This window comes from Cervus elaphus, chromosome 22 (assembly GCF_910594005.1).
Source record: "Cervus elaphus chromosome 22, mCerEla1.1, whole genome shotgun sequence".
Lineage (NCBI taxonomy): Eukaryota > Metazoa > Chordata > Mammalia > Artiodactyla > Cervidae > Cervus > Cervus elaphus.
Window position 1 is genome coordinate 12,082,408 of NC_057836.1, and position 19,560 is coordinate 12,101,967.

Genomic DNA, 19,560 nt, shown 5'->3' on the forward strand with positions numbered 1-19,560 from the left:
CTGTCAGCAGTACGGGCAGCTGTTCTCCCTTCTGCCAAAGCGCCTTCCTCTGTCTTCTCCACCCAAGTCTCATCACCCGAGTGACTTCTGGATTCACAAGGAGGCAGACGTGCGTGTGTGTGTGAGGAACCTGGGCCGGTCACCCACCTTCTCGGCAAGGGCCTCCTCCAGAGTGGTCAAGGCGGTGTCGGTGTTGGTCGTGTCCGCCTGCAAGGACTTGACTCGCTCCTTCAAGCTGCTCATCTGCTTCTCCTTGTCTCTAAGCTGCTCCTGGAGGTTTTCGATCTGAGTTGTGAATAAAAGTCATTTTAAGTTGGAAACAGACAGGTCAGGGTTGTTTGTGTGTGTTCTATAGAAATAATTTAATCCTAAGGGTTTCAGAATTTCATGCAAACCTTTAAGCCGAGAATTTATAGCCGATAGAGAAGACACACACATTGGCAAGGGGGAGGACAGAGGGGGAGTTAGTGGGCACACATGTAGAGTCATGACTCTCTCAAGAAGTAACTAGGGAGGAAAGACCGCACATATAGGGATGCGGAGAAGGAGAAGACCTAAAGAGAAGAGCCATGAGCAGTAACTGGATTACTTCCAGCAATGGAGTGGATGCCCAGAGGGACTCCTCTAAAAAGTGCTGAGAGAGGACAGCGAATGGAACAGCGGGACAGTAAGAAAAACAAACCAGCGTGTAAAGGAGCAATTGTTCTTAAGTGATAGTGTTCCAGTTGGATTTTTGTATCACCTTTTATCTAAACAGCAAGGATTTTCAATGAAATTTATTATGGTAGTTACTCATTCTTTCATATACACTTACACGTATTCATTTAATCAAAACAAGTAGTGCTGAATTCTCTACTATATGCCAGGTACAGGTGACATGAAGAAAAGTGAACAGACCCATTTTCCTTAGAAGACGGGAAGAGGACTTTCCGAAGCTGAACCCAGGGCATGGACATGGATAGTCACACGGGAACTATGAGGGACTTTTAAGCAAAGAAATGGTCTAGTCGAGTTTTCTGTTTTAGACTGATTAATTCTGATGGCTGTGGAGAAGATATCTAAGGGGACTTATGTAGAGACATGACAACAATTAGGAGACTGTATCAATGCAGGTAACAGAGTCTGGAAACTAAATGAGCTAAGAGAGATGGAAAAGATGGGATGGGCTTGTGAAAGTGTGGAAACAGCATGTTATCAGTAAGGAGACAGGTGTAGGTACAGTGAAAAAACAGTAAGAAAAGATACGGAGGAACTTAGATGTTCTTGATAAGCTAAAGGAAAATAATAAATAAGGCGACTCCTAAAACTCATACATGTCATTCTTTTGTTCAGCATATATTTGCACTCCTGCTACAGGACAGGCACTTATCCAGGTGCCGAGAATTAATTAAAACAGACAACCCCATCCTCAAAGAGCTTACATCCTACCTACATGGTAGACAGTGGATGAATAAATGAAATGAACATAGTCCTCAGGACGGCGGGTAAGTCCTATAGAGAACAATGAAGCAGGAGAATACAGTCGTCGTGTGTTGCTGAACTAGCTGGTTTATCTCACACAGCTTTCAAAATGCAACATGTCTTACCCCCATGAACAAGATGACCAGTCTACACTCCTCCACACATGAACATATTTACACACATACACGTTCTTTGTCTATCTATACTTTTATCACATTTATCCCCATTAATCCATGGATCTATACATTGTAATGCTAATCTCCAACCACAATTATTCATTTTATGCACATCTCCACAAGTAGACTGAATCTTACTTCTCCACTCCAGTTTTGTACCTTCATATCTGGCATACGCCATGTCCATGATAAATCTGGCTCATTAAACAGTAAATAATACGTAAGGTTTTGAACTGTGGTGTTGGAGAAGACTCTTGAGAGTCTCTTGGACTTCAAGGAGATCAAACCAGTCCATCCTAAAGGAAATCAGTCCTGAATATTCATTGGAAGGACTGATGTTGAAGCTGAAACTCCAATACTTTGGCCACCTGATGCGAAGAGCTGACTCATTTGAAAAGACCCTGATGCTGGGAAAGATTGAGAGCAGGAGGAGAAGGGGACGACAGAGGATGAGATGGTTGGATGGCATCAACGACTCAATGGACATGAGTTTTAGTAAACTCTGGGAGTTAGTGATGGACAGGGAGGCCTGGCGTGCTGTAGTCCATGGGGTCACAAAGAGTCAGATACGACTGAGAGACTGAATTGAATACATAAGCTTGGACTTTTATAAACTGTATTTAGGCATATGCATAAACTTTTGCCAAGAAAGGAACAACAAAAGAACCCTAGATCCAACCTTAAAATAATTTCCTACCTCAATCAACTTAATACTGTATTATAAGCTCTTTAAGGGTCTGCTTCATTCCGAAGGGGAAGAAAAGCAAAGGCCCCTCTCTAGAGTCAACGAGAATTTCACAGCAGAAGAAATAAGCTAAGCAAAAAACATTCAGTGAACTTACAATAGGGAACCATGAATACTGTAAGGCTTGAATTTTTATTCTTTAACAAGGAAATAATCCTACAGGTGAACCACTGAAATTGGTTCCAGTCTTTTCAACGCCAATAAAGTCCCAAGCCTATTGTCTGAGAAAAGTATATCACATATGAAGAAGCATTAGTTTCCTTTAGTTTAATCAGATCCTCCTACTGGAATCTCATATGGATCAATATTCAGGTAAACTCACAACCACTAAACAGTTTTGCCACTTAAAAATCTAGAGTACGTCATATACACAGAGAACGCAAAGCCCTAGTGTTTATATGTTTAACCAGCTGTGCACGTCATTCTAGTTGCTAACGTATTAACCCTACTCATAATAAAAAGATACAATCATGCTGCCGATTAGACTTTCTTACCAAGAAAGCTAACATATTAACCCTAATCAAATAAAACGGAATAATCATGGTATCGATTAGACCTTCTTACCAAGAAAGAGCAATACGACAGCTTTTCTTACAAAATGAAATTTTCCAAAACCAACTAAGTTTTACATGTAAGAAAACAAGAGGTCTGTTTTATGAGCCTGCCTAATATGTAAACAGCCCTTACATGCCTAATAAGGACAGTACCCTTCGTTCTCCTCCATCATCAACATCTAAGAAATTAAAACGTTAATGGCTAACAAGTTCACTTGTATAATTATATGTAGTCCAACTATTAAAGGAATCCATTTATTCTCTGCTGGTAAAAAACAAACAAACAAACAAACCTTTCCTGATATACTCGGGTACAGAAGCTGCTAAACTAGGTAAAATACCCATTAACAAGTTCCCCCTAAGCTGCTTTCTTATTCAATCACTCAGCTGTCTAAACAGATTGTTGAGTTGGAGGGAAGGAAAAGGATGGCTATTCTTGGACTCCTATTTACTTCTAAAGAGCAGAAATAAACATTCCATGGTGAAAGGAACTGACAAAATGAAGAAAGGACAGTGGTCACTAAAACTGCCTTCTTTGGGCAAGTTGCCATCTGTGAGGAAGACTTGAAACAGACTTGAAATAGACGCAGATATGTGCAAACTAGCTGCACAGGCATTAATCAAACTCCCTCCTAGGCGGGAGGAGGGTGTATACAAAACATTTTTAGTTATCCAGCATCGGGATGGACAATAGTTAATCCTACTAAGAACTCCTCTTATATATCCTTGCTTTGTTTGTTGTTTAGTTGCTAAGTCCTGTCCGACTCTTTGTGGCCCCATGGACTGTAGCCCGTCAGGCTCCCCAATCCAGGGAACTCTGCAGGCAAGAATACTGGAGGGAGTGGGTAGCCATGCCCTTCTCTGGGGGATCTTCCCAACCCAGGGATCAAACCCAGGTCTCAAGCACTGCAGGCAGATTCTTTACTGTCTGAGCACCAGGGAAGCTGTGGACCTGATGATTAATGGGGAGGTCCAATTAGGTAATACAAACAGTCTAATATCATAGGAAAGAACTAACAATGAAGAATTCAAGAAGGAAATATTTTTTAAATAATTATTTAGAGAAAGAAGACATTTTCCTTAAAATGATCCCTCTAATTAAAGTATATCCCTGGTAACCAGGCTGGAAAGAAAAGAGAAATAATATAACTATTATATAGAGCCTTTCTTTTCCTTACACAATTTCTATTTTACAAAGAGAGAAGAAAATTGATGGAGGAGGATGAAGACTGATGTTGAATGCAGGTCGCACGTGAATCCATCGATCTGCACAGCAGCTCCATATTGGCACAGATTTCTTAACATCTTTTGTTTTGGCTTTTATCAGCATTGCCAGTTGTCAGAAACTATCATGTTTCAACATGGGTGATTTATTCCTAGTCGAGTGGAACTGATTACTCTGCCAGGCCCTAATCACTGAGGGAAGGTAGAGGAGACTCTCTATAGGTTGTAGCACGAAGGATAAGAAATCCCCAAATACTTCTCGCAGTCACCTACCTACTCTGAGCATCATCTGAAGGAAAAGAATTTTTCAATGATGCCTCCACACTTATTCTAAGCAGTCATCAGTGTCAATTTTATTGTGTGAAGCAGGTTCAGGAATCTTAGGCTCTTCCTTTCTTTTTTTAATCATGTATTTACTTGGTGCTTTTCTCTGACATTAATTATCAGCATATCCTGGGTTTATTCTAATTATCCTTCTGTACCTGTATTTGCTAGGTTTCCGTGGTAGCTCAGTGGTAAAGAATCCCCCTGCCAATGAAGGAGACGCAGTTTCAATCCCTGGGTTGGGAAGATCCCCTGCAGTAGGAAATGGTAACCTACTCCGATATTCCTGCCTGGAGAATTCCACGGACAGAGGAGCCTGGTGGGCTACAGTTCATGGAGTTGCAAAGAGTCAGACACCACTGAGCAACTGAGCAGATGCACACAGGAACCCTTGTATCCCAACTTGTTTGTTTCACAAATTCTGGGTATTTGAAGCAGGAGTTCAGTGATGACCTTAAGGTATGTCTCACATTCCAGTCCACACAAATGAGCCATGGGCATTTTTACATGAAGAGCACCAACTGCTTTCCTGAGATTGTCAAAACGGGTAGAAGAAAAGTTAAAAACCATTAATCGGTGGCATTCTTTTCAAATGCCCACAATACTGTCTACAATGAACAGTCACTTCACTTAGAACTGCCTGCTTAGGTGCTATGTCAGACTCTGGTCTGGCTGGGATGCTGGGAGGACAGAACAACAGGAACAGCAGGTCCTCACTATAAGCAACGGAAACCCAAGAACCTCATCAAATTTAGTGAATTTTCCTTGGTCAACTTGAATCATTTTTCTAAGCTGAAAAGCCCCTGCAGGAAAAGAAGAAGTGTTAGAGGAGAAAAAAGTAAGGAGGTCTGGCAATCACAGGAAGATGAAACAGATAAAGGATAAAATACATGTCTGATGCTAGAAGCTATTTTCTGGTAAGGGTATGAGAAGGGTATTTTCTGGTGTGGCAGAGAGAAGGAAGGGCACAGTAAGTGACTTCAGCAAAGTTTGATTTCATACTAGCTTCTTCAGGCGGTTCATTATTTCGGCTTCTCAACTAGAGTTGACAGGCACCCAGGCATCTATCCAAACCGGGATTCCCACAGGTGAGAAGGCAATGTGAGTTAATTCATGTCAAACGAGAGGCAGTTTTAAGCAGAATATTAACTGTGCTTTGAAACTTTGATCAAGTGTTTTTTTTTTGTTTGTTTTTTCCCCAAATCCTTTGTCCCTTTCCAGATACCTATCTATGTCTTTATACTCTGACTAGTTCCTCCTACCAGGTCTCCTGAGAGACTACTAAGAACCTTTGTCCCGAAAGGGACCTGACCCTTTTCTATTGACTTGTTAATTACCATTTTTCAAGTTTAAAATGTGTGTTCAGTCAAAACAGAATTCAGGATACTTCAAACTAGAGCCTGCAAGAATCTGAGGATATTTATATGGCACACGATCAACTGAAAATGGACACATTCCATAAATCCTCAAATTATTTACTAAGCTGCTCAAAAGTCCAAAGAAATGATGTTTTAATAAGGGTCAAAATTACTTCTATGTTGTAGGAAGCATTACAATATAAGCCTTGGAGTGGTTCTTATTTACATTATGCCTTAGCCATTGAAAATATACAGAATTTATCCAAAGGCCACATTCTCTCAGGTCCACCCTTAGTGCCTCCACGATAATGCTGGGAGAACAGGGCTCCACATTTCCCCAAATGAAAAATACAAAGCTCTTCAAAAACGCATCCACTCTTATCCCAGAAATGCAAGACTGATTCAACATACAAAAATCAATCAACAGAAGAGTCAGACATGACTGAGCACACACATAGATGATGCTGACAAAAACGAAGTTAAATCAGACTTTGCAAGTTCAACTATCTACCCTCCTTAAAGGTTTACTTGAAAAGGTGAGGTGAAAAAAGTTACATAAGCAAAATAAATCCACATGGAGCACACTCCCCAGCAAAAATACCAACGTCAATCAGATTTCATTGACTATGTATTTTCAATAAAATACTGCAAGAATTTAGCTATATATATATTCCGCTGAGAAAAAAATTTTAATTTTTTAAAAAAATAAGTAAAAGAAAGAAAAGGGAAAATCTTAATGCCTAAGTATATTAAGCTTTCAACTTAAATGCAATTAGGGCCTGACCTTGTTTTCTTCTAACTTAGCTAATAGCTTGTGACTTTAAAACAATATTTAGAAAACACTGCAAGTAATTCTTATTAAAAATCATTCTTGCTGTTTAGTCACTGAGTCATGCTCGACTCTTTTGTGACCCCATGGACTGTAGCTCCTGCAGACTCCTGTGTCCATGAAATTTCCCAGGCAAGAATACTGGAGTGGGTTGTCATTTCCTTCTACAGGGGATCTTTCCAATCCAGGGATTGGACCTGCATCTCCTGCATTGGCAGGTGGATTCTTCACCACTGAGCCACCAGGGAATCCCTTGTTAAAGACAAGGCAGCACAATCTTTAAAATATTAATTTTCCTAGAATAAATTAGTAAATGTTGTTTTCAATGATAAAACATATCTTTTCAGTTTATGATATGGAAAAACTGAAGAAACTAACATAGTCTTAAGACTCCACAGAAAACAAAGTATATAAAGAACATGTTCTTCCTGACTTCCTACTGAAAACAAAATAATAGGAGACTTAAAGAACCAATCTAGAACCAAGAAAGGGGAAACCTTCTAATTCTACACATCAGTAGCTTTCCGTTACTGTTAGATCTGAACTCTAAATACTGAAACTTAGGACACTGGAGATGCAGGCCAGGCGAAAAAAACAGACGTTACCGGGCAGAGACGGGAGAGATGATAACACCTGCGTCAGCAAATTAAACTCCAAGCTCCATTACCATTTATAATCCATCAAGCAAGGGGCGGTACAATTTTAACACACATTCTGAATGCAGCTCACATGCAAATGCTCAGTTACATTTTCCAGGTCAGTGGTTTATTATAAAAATAAGGGATCTACTGTAACACAAAACTACTTTAAACCATTGGGGAGAGCCCTGCAAAGGAGGGGCCGACGCTAATCCCGTTGTACAGCACGCCTGGCCATCTGCTATTGTCTCATTTCACTCTTGGGGCACAAGGCTATCACCATGCATACAAATACGTTCATTGCCTAGAAAGCGAGAGATGGTGGGCAGGCAGGGATAGCCCAGTTCAGTTCAGTCACTCAGTCATGTTCAATTCTTTGTGACCCCATGGACTACAGCACACCAGGCCTCCCTGTCCATCACCAACTCCCGGAGCTTGCTCAAACTCATGTCCATTGAGTCAGTGATGCCATCCAACCATCTCCTGTCGTCCCCTTCCCCTCCTGCCCTCAATCTTTCCCAGCATCAGGGTCTTTTCCAATGAGTCAGTTCTTCACATCAGGTGGCCAAAGTATTGGAGTTTCAGCTTCAGCATCAGTTCTTCTAATGAATATTCAGTACTGATTTCCTTTAGGATGGGCTGGTTGGATCTCCTTGCAATCCAAGGGACTCTCAAGAGTCTTCTCCAACACAACAGTTCAAAACCATCAATTCTTCGGCACTCAGCTTTCTTTATAGTCCAACTCTCACATCCATACATGACTACTGGAAAAGCCATAGCTTTGACTAGATGGACCTTTGTTGGCAAAGTAATGTCTCTGCTTTTTAATATGCTGTCTAGGTTGGTCATAGCTTTTCTTCCAAGGAGCAAATATCTTTTAATTTCATGGCTGCAGTCACCACCTGCAGTGATTCATTCTGGAGCCCGAGAATTTAAAGTCTCTCACTGTTTCCATTGTTTCCTCATCTATTTGCCATGAGGTGATGGGATCGGATGCCATGATCTTAGTTTTCCAAATGTTGAATTTTAAGTCAACTTTTTCACTCTCTTCTTTCACTTTCATCAAGAAGCTCTTTAGTTCGTTGCTTTCTGCCATAAGGGTGGTGTCATCTTCCTATCCGACATTATTGATATTTCTCTTAGCAATCTTGATTCCAGCTTGTGCCTCATCCAGCCTGGCATTTCACATGATGTACTCTGCACAGAAGTTAAATAAGCAGGGTGACAATATACAGCCTTGATATACTCCTTTCCAAATTTTGAACCAGTCCATTGTTCCATGGCCAATTCTAACTATTGCTTCCTTACCTGCATACAGACTTCTCAGGAGGCAGGTAAGGTGGACTGGTATTCCCATCTCTTTAAGAATTTTCCAGTTTGTTGTGATTCACACAGTCAAAGGCTTTGGCATAGTCAAGAAAGCAGAAGCAGATGCTTTTTCTGGAACTCTCTTGCTTTTTTGATGATCCAGTGGATGTTGGCAATTTGATCTCTGGTTCCTCTGCCTTTTCTAAATCCAGCTTGAACATCTGCAAGTTCTCGGTTCATGTACTGTTGAAGCCTGGCTTGGAGAATTTTGAGCATTACTTTGCTAGCGTGTGAACTGAGTGCAATTGTGCAGTAGTTTGAACATTCTTTGGCATTGCCTTTCTTTGGGATTGGAATGAAAACTGACCTTTTCCAGTCCTGTGGCCACTGCTGAGTTTTACAAATTTGCTGGCATATTGAGTGCAGCACTTTAACAGCATCATCTTTTAGGATCTGAAATAGTTCAACTGGAATTCCATCACCTCCACTAGCTTTGTTCGTAGTGATGCTTCCTAAGGCCCACTTGACTTCACATTCCAGGATGCCTGGCTTTAGGTGAGTGATCACACCACTGTTAACATCTGGGTCATGAAGATGTTTTTCTGTATAGTTCTTCTGTATATTCTTGGAGAATATACTGGAGAAGGGAATGGCAAACCACTTCAGTATTCCTGCCTTGAGAACCCAATGAACAGGGATGGTCCAGACAGAGCCCAAACGAGTCCAGAGTGCGGGGCAATCCAGCCATTACCACAGCTGCTACTATTCTCAAAAAACAAAGTTTAACACATATTTAACAGGCCAAAGTAACAGGCCAAACAGTACATTATTTCCTGGTATTCTCCTTAAATATTAAAATAGCTAAGATATTACTTAAATAAATGGTTATAAGTAATATTTGTGAAAAGATGATCAGAGAATGCAGATGCCAAGAACAAGAAGAAGATGAAAGCAGAGTTACCATCTCCCTCTTCCTTATGGAGTAAGTGTCTAAATCAAGAAGCCAAGCAGGTTAAGTGTTGTGTAGAATTAAGACATGTCTTCAGGAATATCGCAAGTTCCATGGGTTGGCTTAAAAGCTCAATTTGCATTTTCCTTAAGATCCTATGGAAAAACCAAAGTAAACTTTTTGGCCAACCCAATACCTAAAATGTTATGCTTAATATCCCACTGCAGTTCAATTTCTAAAGTTTCTAACGGAAAATCTTCAGGGCCAGGGGAAAGGAAAGTTGAACTCTACTTACTAGTTTCCTAAATAAAGTAACAGGATAATAAAGATGAGTGCATTCACTGAAAAGCTTCTCATGATGTAAGAAGTGGGAATAACTTTGCCAGAGACCTCTCTAGAGAGTTCATAAGGCGGGGAGAAGAAAGGCATTCAGAGATAGAGATACGTCAGGAATTTTTAAGAATCTGTATTACAAATGAATGAAGGAGGGAGGTGCAATTCCGGGACATGACCCTCTCGGCAAGGACACGACCCGCCTTTTTCACTCACAGCGCTCCCTCAGCCTGGGACATCTCACCCCTTCCCCATCTGCTGAGCAACCTTCACGCATCTTCAAGACTCGGCCGCTGTGACTTCTCTCAGACACCTGACACGCAAGGTCAAATGTGAAATGCTCGGCGTTGCGCCCACACATGCCGTCCGTGGAGCAGCCTCTGTAACCCCCACGGCTCTGAGGGCCTGCGAGCAGGGGCCTGTCTGGTCTGCGTCCTCCTCAGCGCAGCACCAGGCGCTATGTTGTCGGCATGAGTGAAGACGGCTGAGGATGCCTGGGACGCCCAGAAGCCCAACAGAACAGAGAGTGACGGTGTGACTACAGATGTCCTCAGGAAGGAGAGGAGCCAAGGAGACACCCGTGTCCACAAATGCTCCCTGCCCTGAAACGAATGGTATCGTTCCACCGTGTGACCCTGCCACAACTCACTCACTTCTGTCAGTGAGTATCTGCGCAGTGTTTCCTCAGTTTTGTATTTTTCCTCAACCCAAACAAGGTTACTATGAGCATTCCTATATATACCTTGGGGTTCATCTAAAGTATATGTATATGGCAGGGTACCTTTACATTTAATACGCGCTTTCCAAAATATCTGCATCTAATTTAAAACCCCAACAGCACTGCATGAAAAAGAAATCCAGTTGCCATATTTACCAATACCTGATACTGTCAGACTTCTTCATTTTTGCCAATATAGCTTAAAATGATAAGTATAAAATGATTTCTTAAATCTTTTACTTTACATTCCCCTGATGACAGTGTAGGTAAATGGGTAAATAACTGTTCATATTTATTTGCCATGTGTATATCCTCTTACATGTATTTTCTTAGTACATACATAAGTTGCACAAAAACACATTATCCTGGCCTAAGGTATGGGTGCATGCATAAACACCAAAGCAAGTATTTATTTCTGGGAGATAACAGAGGGGAATACTATCAAGAAAAGGTATGCCAAAGAACTTGGACTGTATTTGAAATTTTACTTCCCAAGTCGAATAACTATAATTACTTATTATGTTATTCTCTATGCTTTTTGTATCTCTCAAATAACTAAATTATGAAATGTAAAAAATAATATAAATGCATGGTCAACAAGCAAGCACTCATGACCACTCTGGGAAAGGCATTCAAAGGATTTCTTGGGGAACCAAGAATTAAATGAAATGTAAACCTTGGAAACAAGGCAGGCTGTGGTGCAACAACTAGAGGTAAACATTAAATTCACTAAAACACAGAAATGAAGGCTACACAATGTGAATTACCATGATAGCAAAGACTGATCTTTCCCCTCAACAAGAGACACAATATAAATATGAAAAGTACCATAGACACAGCGAAAGACAACAAAGCTTACCAGCAAAAATCAGGAAGGGTGATTATAAATACACTAAGTATTTTTCACAGAAAGTAGTCAACAGACATTGCTTCACTTTAAAATGTGCTAAATTTGGACATAAAAATTAAATACATTGCTAAAAGTAATATGAAGATTAGGAAAACTAGACACAAATTATACTTTCCCTACTCCATGAAACTGCTGTAATCAAGGTTACAAGGGACCTTTGCAGTATTAAACCCAATGGTAAATTCTCAGTTTTCATCTTATTTAACTCATCAGAAGTATCTGACAAGGCTAATCATCACCCCCTTGAAACTTCCTTAACTTGATTTCTGAGACATCACATTCCAGTGAAAAGTCATTAACTTATTCTTTGAAGAGAGGAATTTGACAAAATGATGCTCAAGTTCATGTGGAGAAAGATACAAGTGAGAAAAGTCAGAAATTGCTACAAAAAAAGGAAAAGAATAAAGCAGAACAACCTTACTGAACACTAAATGCATGAGGAAGGTACAATAATTAATAAAACTTGCTACTGGGACAGACAGACAGGCAGATACATGGAACAGGCCAGAAACAGGCCCAGATTTACAGGACAATATTTGTGGCATCTCAAGTCAGAAGAAAAAAGATAGATTACTTAATAAACATTATAATGATGGCTGTCTGGCCACATATAAGAACAAAAAGCTGAATCATTACAGCCAATACATAAATTTTATAAAATAACTTTTAGATGTAAAGAAAAAAGAAACTTTAAACAACCGGAAGAAAGCATGTGTGAGTTACTTAATAACCTTGGCGGGCATAAGGGCTTTTTGAGCACGACCAAAAATTCAGAGGACACAGAGGAAAGGACTACTAAGTCTGAAGTGTAAATTCTAAGACAAACACTACCAAGGAAACAAAGAAGAAAAAGACAAACAAAACATATTTTGCAAAGCATGAGGGAAGAGGCCAATTCAACATGGGAAAAAATTAAACCATGTGATAGAAAATGTAAAAGTGACAGGAACATGTAGGTTCCCAAAGAAAACTGTGAAATGCACTCAGATTTAAACAAATATTAAGCAGGAAGGTAGACATTTTTAACTATCTACCAGGTCAATGGAAATTTTTAGAGGTTTGGCAACAATTGTCTGATAAAGCTGTGAAGAAAGTCATCCGAATATAAAAAAGCCACAGGCTTTGTACAGAACAACTGGGCATCCTGTTTTTTTTTTTGATTCATAGTGTCATTCTTGAATGAGGTATACTTATGTCGCTATCTGTTATGCTGTCAAGACAAATATGTAAATAAGGAAAAAAATCTATAAATATCTACTGACACAGCTATAGGACATCAGTTAATTATGGTGTAAGACACTGAAGGCTATGCAGACATTAAAAACAATGAGAAAAAGATACATATAAAAAGACACAAACATGTTTACTTTTAAACGAATAAAAAAGTATGATCCCATTGTCTTTTTTAAAAAAGGTGTGTGACACATACAGGCCTACATATATGCCCAGATTTTTAATAAAAGAGTATACACTAATTAACAGCAAGTTACATCTAAGGAGCTACACTGAAAGGGCCAAAGAATGAGAAAAAATAATTTCGTTTCCAATGTTTTTGTACTTCTTGAATTTTTTTACCTTGAACATATATTACTTTCATAATTTAAAACTAGCAAAAACGTACAACAAATTAGCATCCACTAACAAGATATCATAGCCAACTATTTAGGGTGATCTAACTTTTATGTTTACTTGAAAGCAGATGAAAACCAAACTAATGTAACAGAGGACAAATACTAAACACGGTCCTCTGTACACCAAGGAAAAGCTGAGTTTGAAGTTTAATAAGGTGAGTTATCTTTCCTGGCTATCGTTAGAGGTTAAAAATGAATGGGGACAACATCAAATACTTCTCATCCATCCCCTCAATGGAAAGGAACAATAAACAGCAGTGCCTACTCTGTCACCTCAAAGGCAGCCTTAATGAAGGTAAATGTGGGAGGGGCAGATGATCAATAGTACTTTCCTGACTGATTATAAACTGTCAGCCTCTTCCCAGGAGTGATGAAGGTAAAAAAAAGAAAGAAAGTCTTCTTTTCCTTGAGACATGCACATTACATGTCAGGACACTAGCACGTGTCTCTATTCAAAACTGTAGTCCTCTTAACCCCAAGGATGGAGCAGCAAGCACCCGGCCCACGCGCTACACTAACATGTCACCACAGTTGTCATACGAAGACCAGGAGGGGCAGAGGGATGTCAGTGCAAACGCTCGGGCCATTTACAAGCCACTGTGCACAAATAGTAACACGAAGAACATGCCTGAAGATACCAGACAGTGTTTACTTGGAAATTTTAAGAACCGAATCTGCAGAGCAGTTTTAACAACCTACCTCCTTCAACAACAGTTTTTAATTCCTACCTGCAAAAGCATCAGCAGAGGAATGAGACAGACTTGGACAGCATGCGGGTACAACGCAGAGGGCCCTGGATCCAGAACACCTGCACCTCACCTTCTTCTGAAGAACGTTGACCTTCCGCTCCTTCACGTCCAGCATGTCCTTGAGGTCATGGATCTCCCCAGCCTGCGTCCCCTTCTCTTCAGCCATGTCCTGGATTTGCTTTGTCTTCTTATTCAGCATGGTTTCCTTCTCTTCCAAACGCAACCGCAGAGCGTCCACCTACGAGTGTGGAGATTTTTACAAGTGATTAACTGAAAAGAAGGACTTCCCAGGTGGCTCAGGGGTGAAGAACCCTCCTGCCAATGCAGGAGACTCCAACTCGATCCCTGGGCTGGGAAGATCCCTGAGAAGGGCATGGCAACCCAGCCGAGTATTCTTGCCTGGAGAATCCCCATGGACAGAAGAGCCTGGCGGGCTACAGTCCACGGGGGTCGCAAAGAGTCGGACATGACTTAGTGACTAAACAACAACAACTGAAAAGAAAGGAATGTAATTCCTTCCCAATAGATGTGCGCTGTTGACTAAGTGATATTTTTGTAGCAAGCTTACATTAGAATCAAATAACGGGGCTTCCCTGACAGCTCAGTTGGTAAAGAATCTGCCTGCAATGCAGAAGACCCCGGTTCAATTCCTGGGTTGGGAAGATCTGCTGGAGAAGGGAAAAAGCTACCTACTCCAGTATTCTGGCCTGGAGAACTAGTCCATGGGGGTTGCAAAGAGCCAGACAAGACTGAGTGACTTTCACTTTCTGCAGAAGGGAAAGGCTACATACCACTGTAAATATAAACATGACTACTTAGAAATTAAATTCTAAAATTTTGTGAACTCTTTCATAATGAAATAAATATTTCACATCAGTTAAATTACGATGGTATCAAGATAAATAGATCTGAATAAACGGGACAAAATAGAGAATTGTTATATACAGGCCGAGCTTTGCTACTTCTACAAAAGCAGGTATGATCTATTATGTTTCTCAAATTTTACGTGCATTAGAATCCTTCAGAAGATTTGAAAAGAATGCCAGGTCAAGCCATCAGAGTTTCTAATCCAGCAAGGTTGGGGCTCAAGGATCAGTATTTCTAACAAGTGCCCAAGTGATGCCACACTGCTTTAGAAAATTTAAAAATTACAAAGAAAACTGTAACTGCCATCAAACATGACACTTGCTGTATCAGATACTACCATCCACCTGCAGCTGACAATGTTATCACACACTTATAGATCTGTGAGGCAAAGCAACTCTACTACCAGTTCCTCAGACTAGACAGCCAAAGTTTGCTGTCCAGGTACCAAAACATCTGCAAATAATAGTATTATAACTATAATGTTAATAATATATCAAAACTATATCATATCAAAAGGATATGGAGGGAGGTTCAAGAGGGAGGGGACATATGCTTACCTATGGCTGATTCATATTGATGTATGGCAGAAACCAACACCCCACTGTAAAGCAATTATCCTCCAATTAAAAATAAATTAAATAAATAACCAGTATTAGCAAAAAAAAAAAAAAAAAACAAAGAAAATAAGAGAGAGAGACCATAAATAAGGCTGAACGTCCAAGAATTGATGTTTTCCAATTGTGGTGCTACAGAAGACTCTTGAAAGTCCCTTGGACAGCAAGGAGATCAAACCAGTCAATCCTAAGGGAAATCAACCCTGAATACTCATTGGAAGGACTGATGCTGAAGCTGAAGCTCCAATACTTTGGCCACCTGATATGAACAGCCAACTCACTGGAAAAGACCCTGATGCTGGAAAAGACCCTGGGCAAGGCTGAAGGCAAAAGGAGAAGAGGGTGGCAGAGGATGAGATGGTCGGATGACACCACCGATTCAATGGATATGAACTTGGGTGAACTCCGGGAGATAGTGAGGGGCAGGGAGGCCTGGTGTGCTGCAGTTCATGGGGTCACTAAGAGTCAGACATGATTTAGCAACTGAACAACAAAGCAAAAAAAAAAATCTAACATTATATAAAAATAATATGGAAAAAAAAAAAAAAAATAATAATATGGTATCTGAGTATCAATACTGTGTGTGCAATACTGTGTGTAGTGGCATTTACTGTGCAACAGATATTTAGGAAATTTTCCTCGGAAACTAGTCTCATTGAAACTGCTATAGATAAGCCATCATGCACTTACGAATTATCTTAAACTATGCTAGAGAGGAAAAACGTATAAACGAAAAGATTTCACTCTGCTAATCTCTATTTCTCTCAACCAGTTCAATGCCACCAGTGTCGCCAAGCCAGATATTGGGGAGCCATCTTTTCAGGCTCATTTATAATTCTTCACCACAAGTTCCACTGTCCCCTCAATAAACATTCCTACATCTGTTACTTTCCTCTGGTTTAATAAATGACACATGGCAAGCTTTCTTATATTCTGCAAAGATTCACCTAAGAACTTTCAAACTCTGAAAATCTTATTTCTGAAACTCAGCTCTTTCCTTTCTTCTATGCCTGCTAAGCCTATTCACTGTTCATAGCATAACCCCTGACCCATCACCCTTTTTGTTATCCACCTCCATTGTGGTTTTATTCTCTCCCAGCCTGAGCAATCATTTCAAATACAGCTTCACATCATTTTGTTTTGTTTTTTGCAGTCATGTTTATTGCACAAATCTTTACTTCTAAATTAACCAGTTTTCTTCATTCTACCCTCACACTTCTGAACCTTCTTGCATGGGGTCATGTATGTGCTTGTCAACCACATATAGAGTATTATCGAAAGCCCTCAGAATTCTGAGGACAGTAACTGTGAGACCTCAGAGTGCTGCTGCTTTGCGAAAAGCACCTAGATGCCCTGCTGCACTTTTGCATCAGATCCCTGACTCCGCTAAGTGACCTGGAGGTGGGCCTGTGCTAACCACTCATTAAAGCTTGCGTGCTGTTCTGAGGGAATGTCAGGTATGAGACCCACAGGAACTGGTGACTGAAAAAGGTAATGAGTGAAAACTCTTGTTATAGACACATAAACTTTTGGTGTTACTGCAGTGGGAAATGCCAGCTTTGATATTCAAAATATTTTATATCCCAAAGATTAGGCACAAACTACCCGCGCCCACATTTACCCTAATCACTAAATGATCTTTTCAAGTCAAGTCACCTGTGTACACTTTTTCTTGGTCTGCTTTTTCGTGCAACGCAGAATTTAAATGTGCTGGTCTGGAGATCTAAGATAAAAAATAACCACAAAAACCACTTTGCTACTACTAGATTAATCGCTCTGAATTCTACACTGATCTTTTGGTTTGAACTAAATTCATAGTGTAATTTTGCGTGAGGTCTGTATTTCACAAACCACACACACACACAAAAAAAGCATATTCAGGGAAACCCCTCAGAGATTAGCAGGATACACAGTCATCACCCTAACACCATTCTTGGCAGGGGGAATAATGCCTTGTTTATTCATGTCCGCTGGGCTGGAGGAACAGCATCTATCCAGCTTGCCAAGCATCAAGGTCTGTGGCAAGCAGGTTATGCCAACTTCAACAAAAGTAGGAGGCTTTTCCTCTGCAGGGCTTTCTCTACCAATGGACATGAACAGAAAAACGGCTATCCTGTTGTTCTGGTCTTTTACTTCTGATCGCAAAACTATTAATAAGCTCAACTCCCTTCCCACCAAAAAAAACAATAATAATAATCGAAACCCATCTTATCCTTCTTCTGTTTTTTTTTTTTTTTCCTTCTTCTGTTTTATATCAATAAATAGATCTACCTAAGAGCACAGTAGTATTTGCATGGAAACAATGGTGTATTTCCTATAATTCCTCTCTTGGAGTTACAGAACTCACTCTGCTTCCAACTCTCTGACCACGCCTTTTCCATGTTCTTCACTGGTGCGTGATAAGTCACTTCAGTCATGTCTGACTCTTTGCAACCCCATGGACTGTAATCCACCAGGCTCCTCTGCCCACAGGATTCTCCAGGCAGAGTACTGAAGTGGGTTGCCATGCCCTTCTCCAGGGGGTCTTCCCAACCCAGGGATTGAACCCAGGTCTCTTATGTTAACCCAGGTCCTACATTAACAGGTGAGTTCTTTACCACTAGCGCCACCTGGGAAGCCTGTTCTTCACTGGACCCTCTGTCATTTCCCTCTATGTCTCACTCCCTTCAACTTCCTCTGGAGAAACCACTTCATTCCTAAGGCTTTAGCCACTACCCCCATAACAACAGCGCCCATATATTTATTCCTGGTCCCAACCAGTTTTAAAAACCGGAGATTCTAACAAAAGTTTCTGCTTAAATCAGATATTCCACTGAATATTCTGCTTAGAATGAGGTTTTTTTTTTTTAAGAATCTTTGCTTTTAAAGGACCTTTAAAAGTGGTCAAACATTAACGCAGATTAAATCTTAATGATGTCTATTACGTTATTTTCTGCATTTTTCCTGTATTTGACAGTATTTTGCAAGGTTTTTAAAAATTAAATAAACTACTATACAGTGTACTAACACATATATATGGAATTTAGAAAGATGGTAACGATAACCCTATATGCAGAACAGAAAAAGAAACACAGATGTACAGAACAGAATTTTGGACTCTGTGGGAGAAGGCAAGGGTGGGATGTTTAGAGAGAACAGCACCGAAACATGTATATTATCTAGGGTGAAACAGATCACCAGCCCAGGTTGGATGCATGAGACAAGTGCTCGGGCCTGGTGCACCGGGAAGACCCAGAGGAATCGGGTGGAGAGGGAGGTGGGAGGGGGGATCGGGATGGGGAATACATGTTAAATCCATGGCTGATTCATGTCAATGTATGACAAAAACCACTACAATATTGTAAAGTAATTAGCTTCCAACTAATAAAAATAAATGAAAAAAAATTAAATAAACTACTCCTAATTTTAAGAATGCAAAAAAAGCAAAGCCCACACTAAGTGACCTACCCAAGATCATAGCATAACCTCCTGTCACCACATCTCCCACTGTCTCCACCTAGAAAGAAGGATGAACGAAGGGCACTGGGCCAGGAGACCAATACCATACACAAGCAGACCTTTTAAAAAGTCTATTTCAACAAACTCAGTGAGTTCGTTTGACACCTCATCCCAATGAAAAGCTGAAGAGCTCAGAGAAACTTCAATAAGACCACAGGCAGAGATGTGTCATTCCACAGTTTATTTGTACAAGGGTAGGAGGGGGTTGCAAATGTATAGTCTAAAACAAAAAACCAATGGCAATACTTTAACCCAGTGATATTTAATATTAACCTCCAAATTCAGATGAGAGCATCATAATTAAAAAACTATTCTAGCCACATTAAACGTCTATATCAACCTTAAGAAGCTGGCATTATTATTAATTTCATGGAACGATGTAAAAATGGAAGAGGAAAGAGGTAAAATAACTCATCCTAGGCCACATAACTAATAAATGCAGGACGCTGTGTTTCAAGCCAAGGTTTGACTTCAAAGCCCAGGCTTTTGACCACAATGCTACTAAATCCAGACCAGCTCTGTGGAGGTTACCAGATCAACAGAGGTGTTCACAAAACAGGAACAATTCCATGGGTATTATTAATACACACTGCTCCCAAAGACCTCAATCCCTGGCTTAATTTAGTGATTTGAGAGCCAGATGAAAGTCCAAGATAGCTTCAGAGAGGAAGACG

The 19,560-nt window shown here is 40.3% G+C and overlaps 1 protein-coding gene across 17 annotated transcripts in view; it reads right to left on the reverse strand.

Annotated features, from left to right (window-relative positions):
- The window catches only part of ERC1 (ELKS/RAB6-interacting/CAST family member 1), a 270,621-nt gene that overhangs the window by 171,769 nt on the left and 79,292 nt on the right, over window positions 1-19,560 (reverse strand). For all 17 annotated transcript variants that reach the window (XM_043881904.1, XM_043881901.1, XM_043881894.1 and 14 more), the window contains 2 exons: window positions 13,978-14,145; window positions 148-285 (listed from right to left, as the gene is read on the reverse strand). In XM_043881904.1, coding sequence (XP_043737839.1) covers window positions 148-285; window positions 13,978-14,145 — 306 coding nt within the window. The remainder of the gene's footprint in view (window positions 1-147; window positions 286-13,977; window positions 14,146-19,560) is intronic.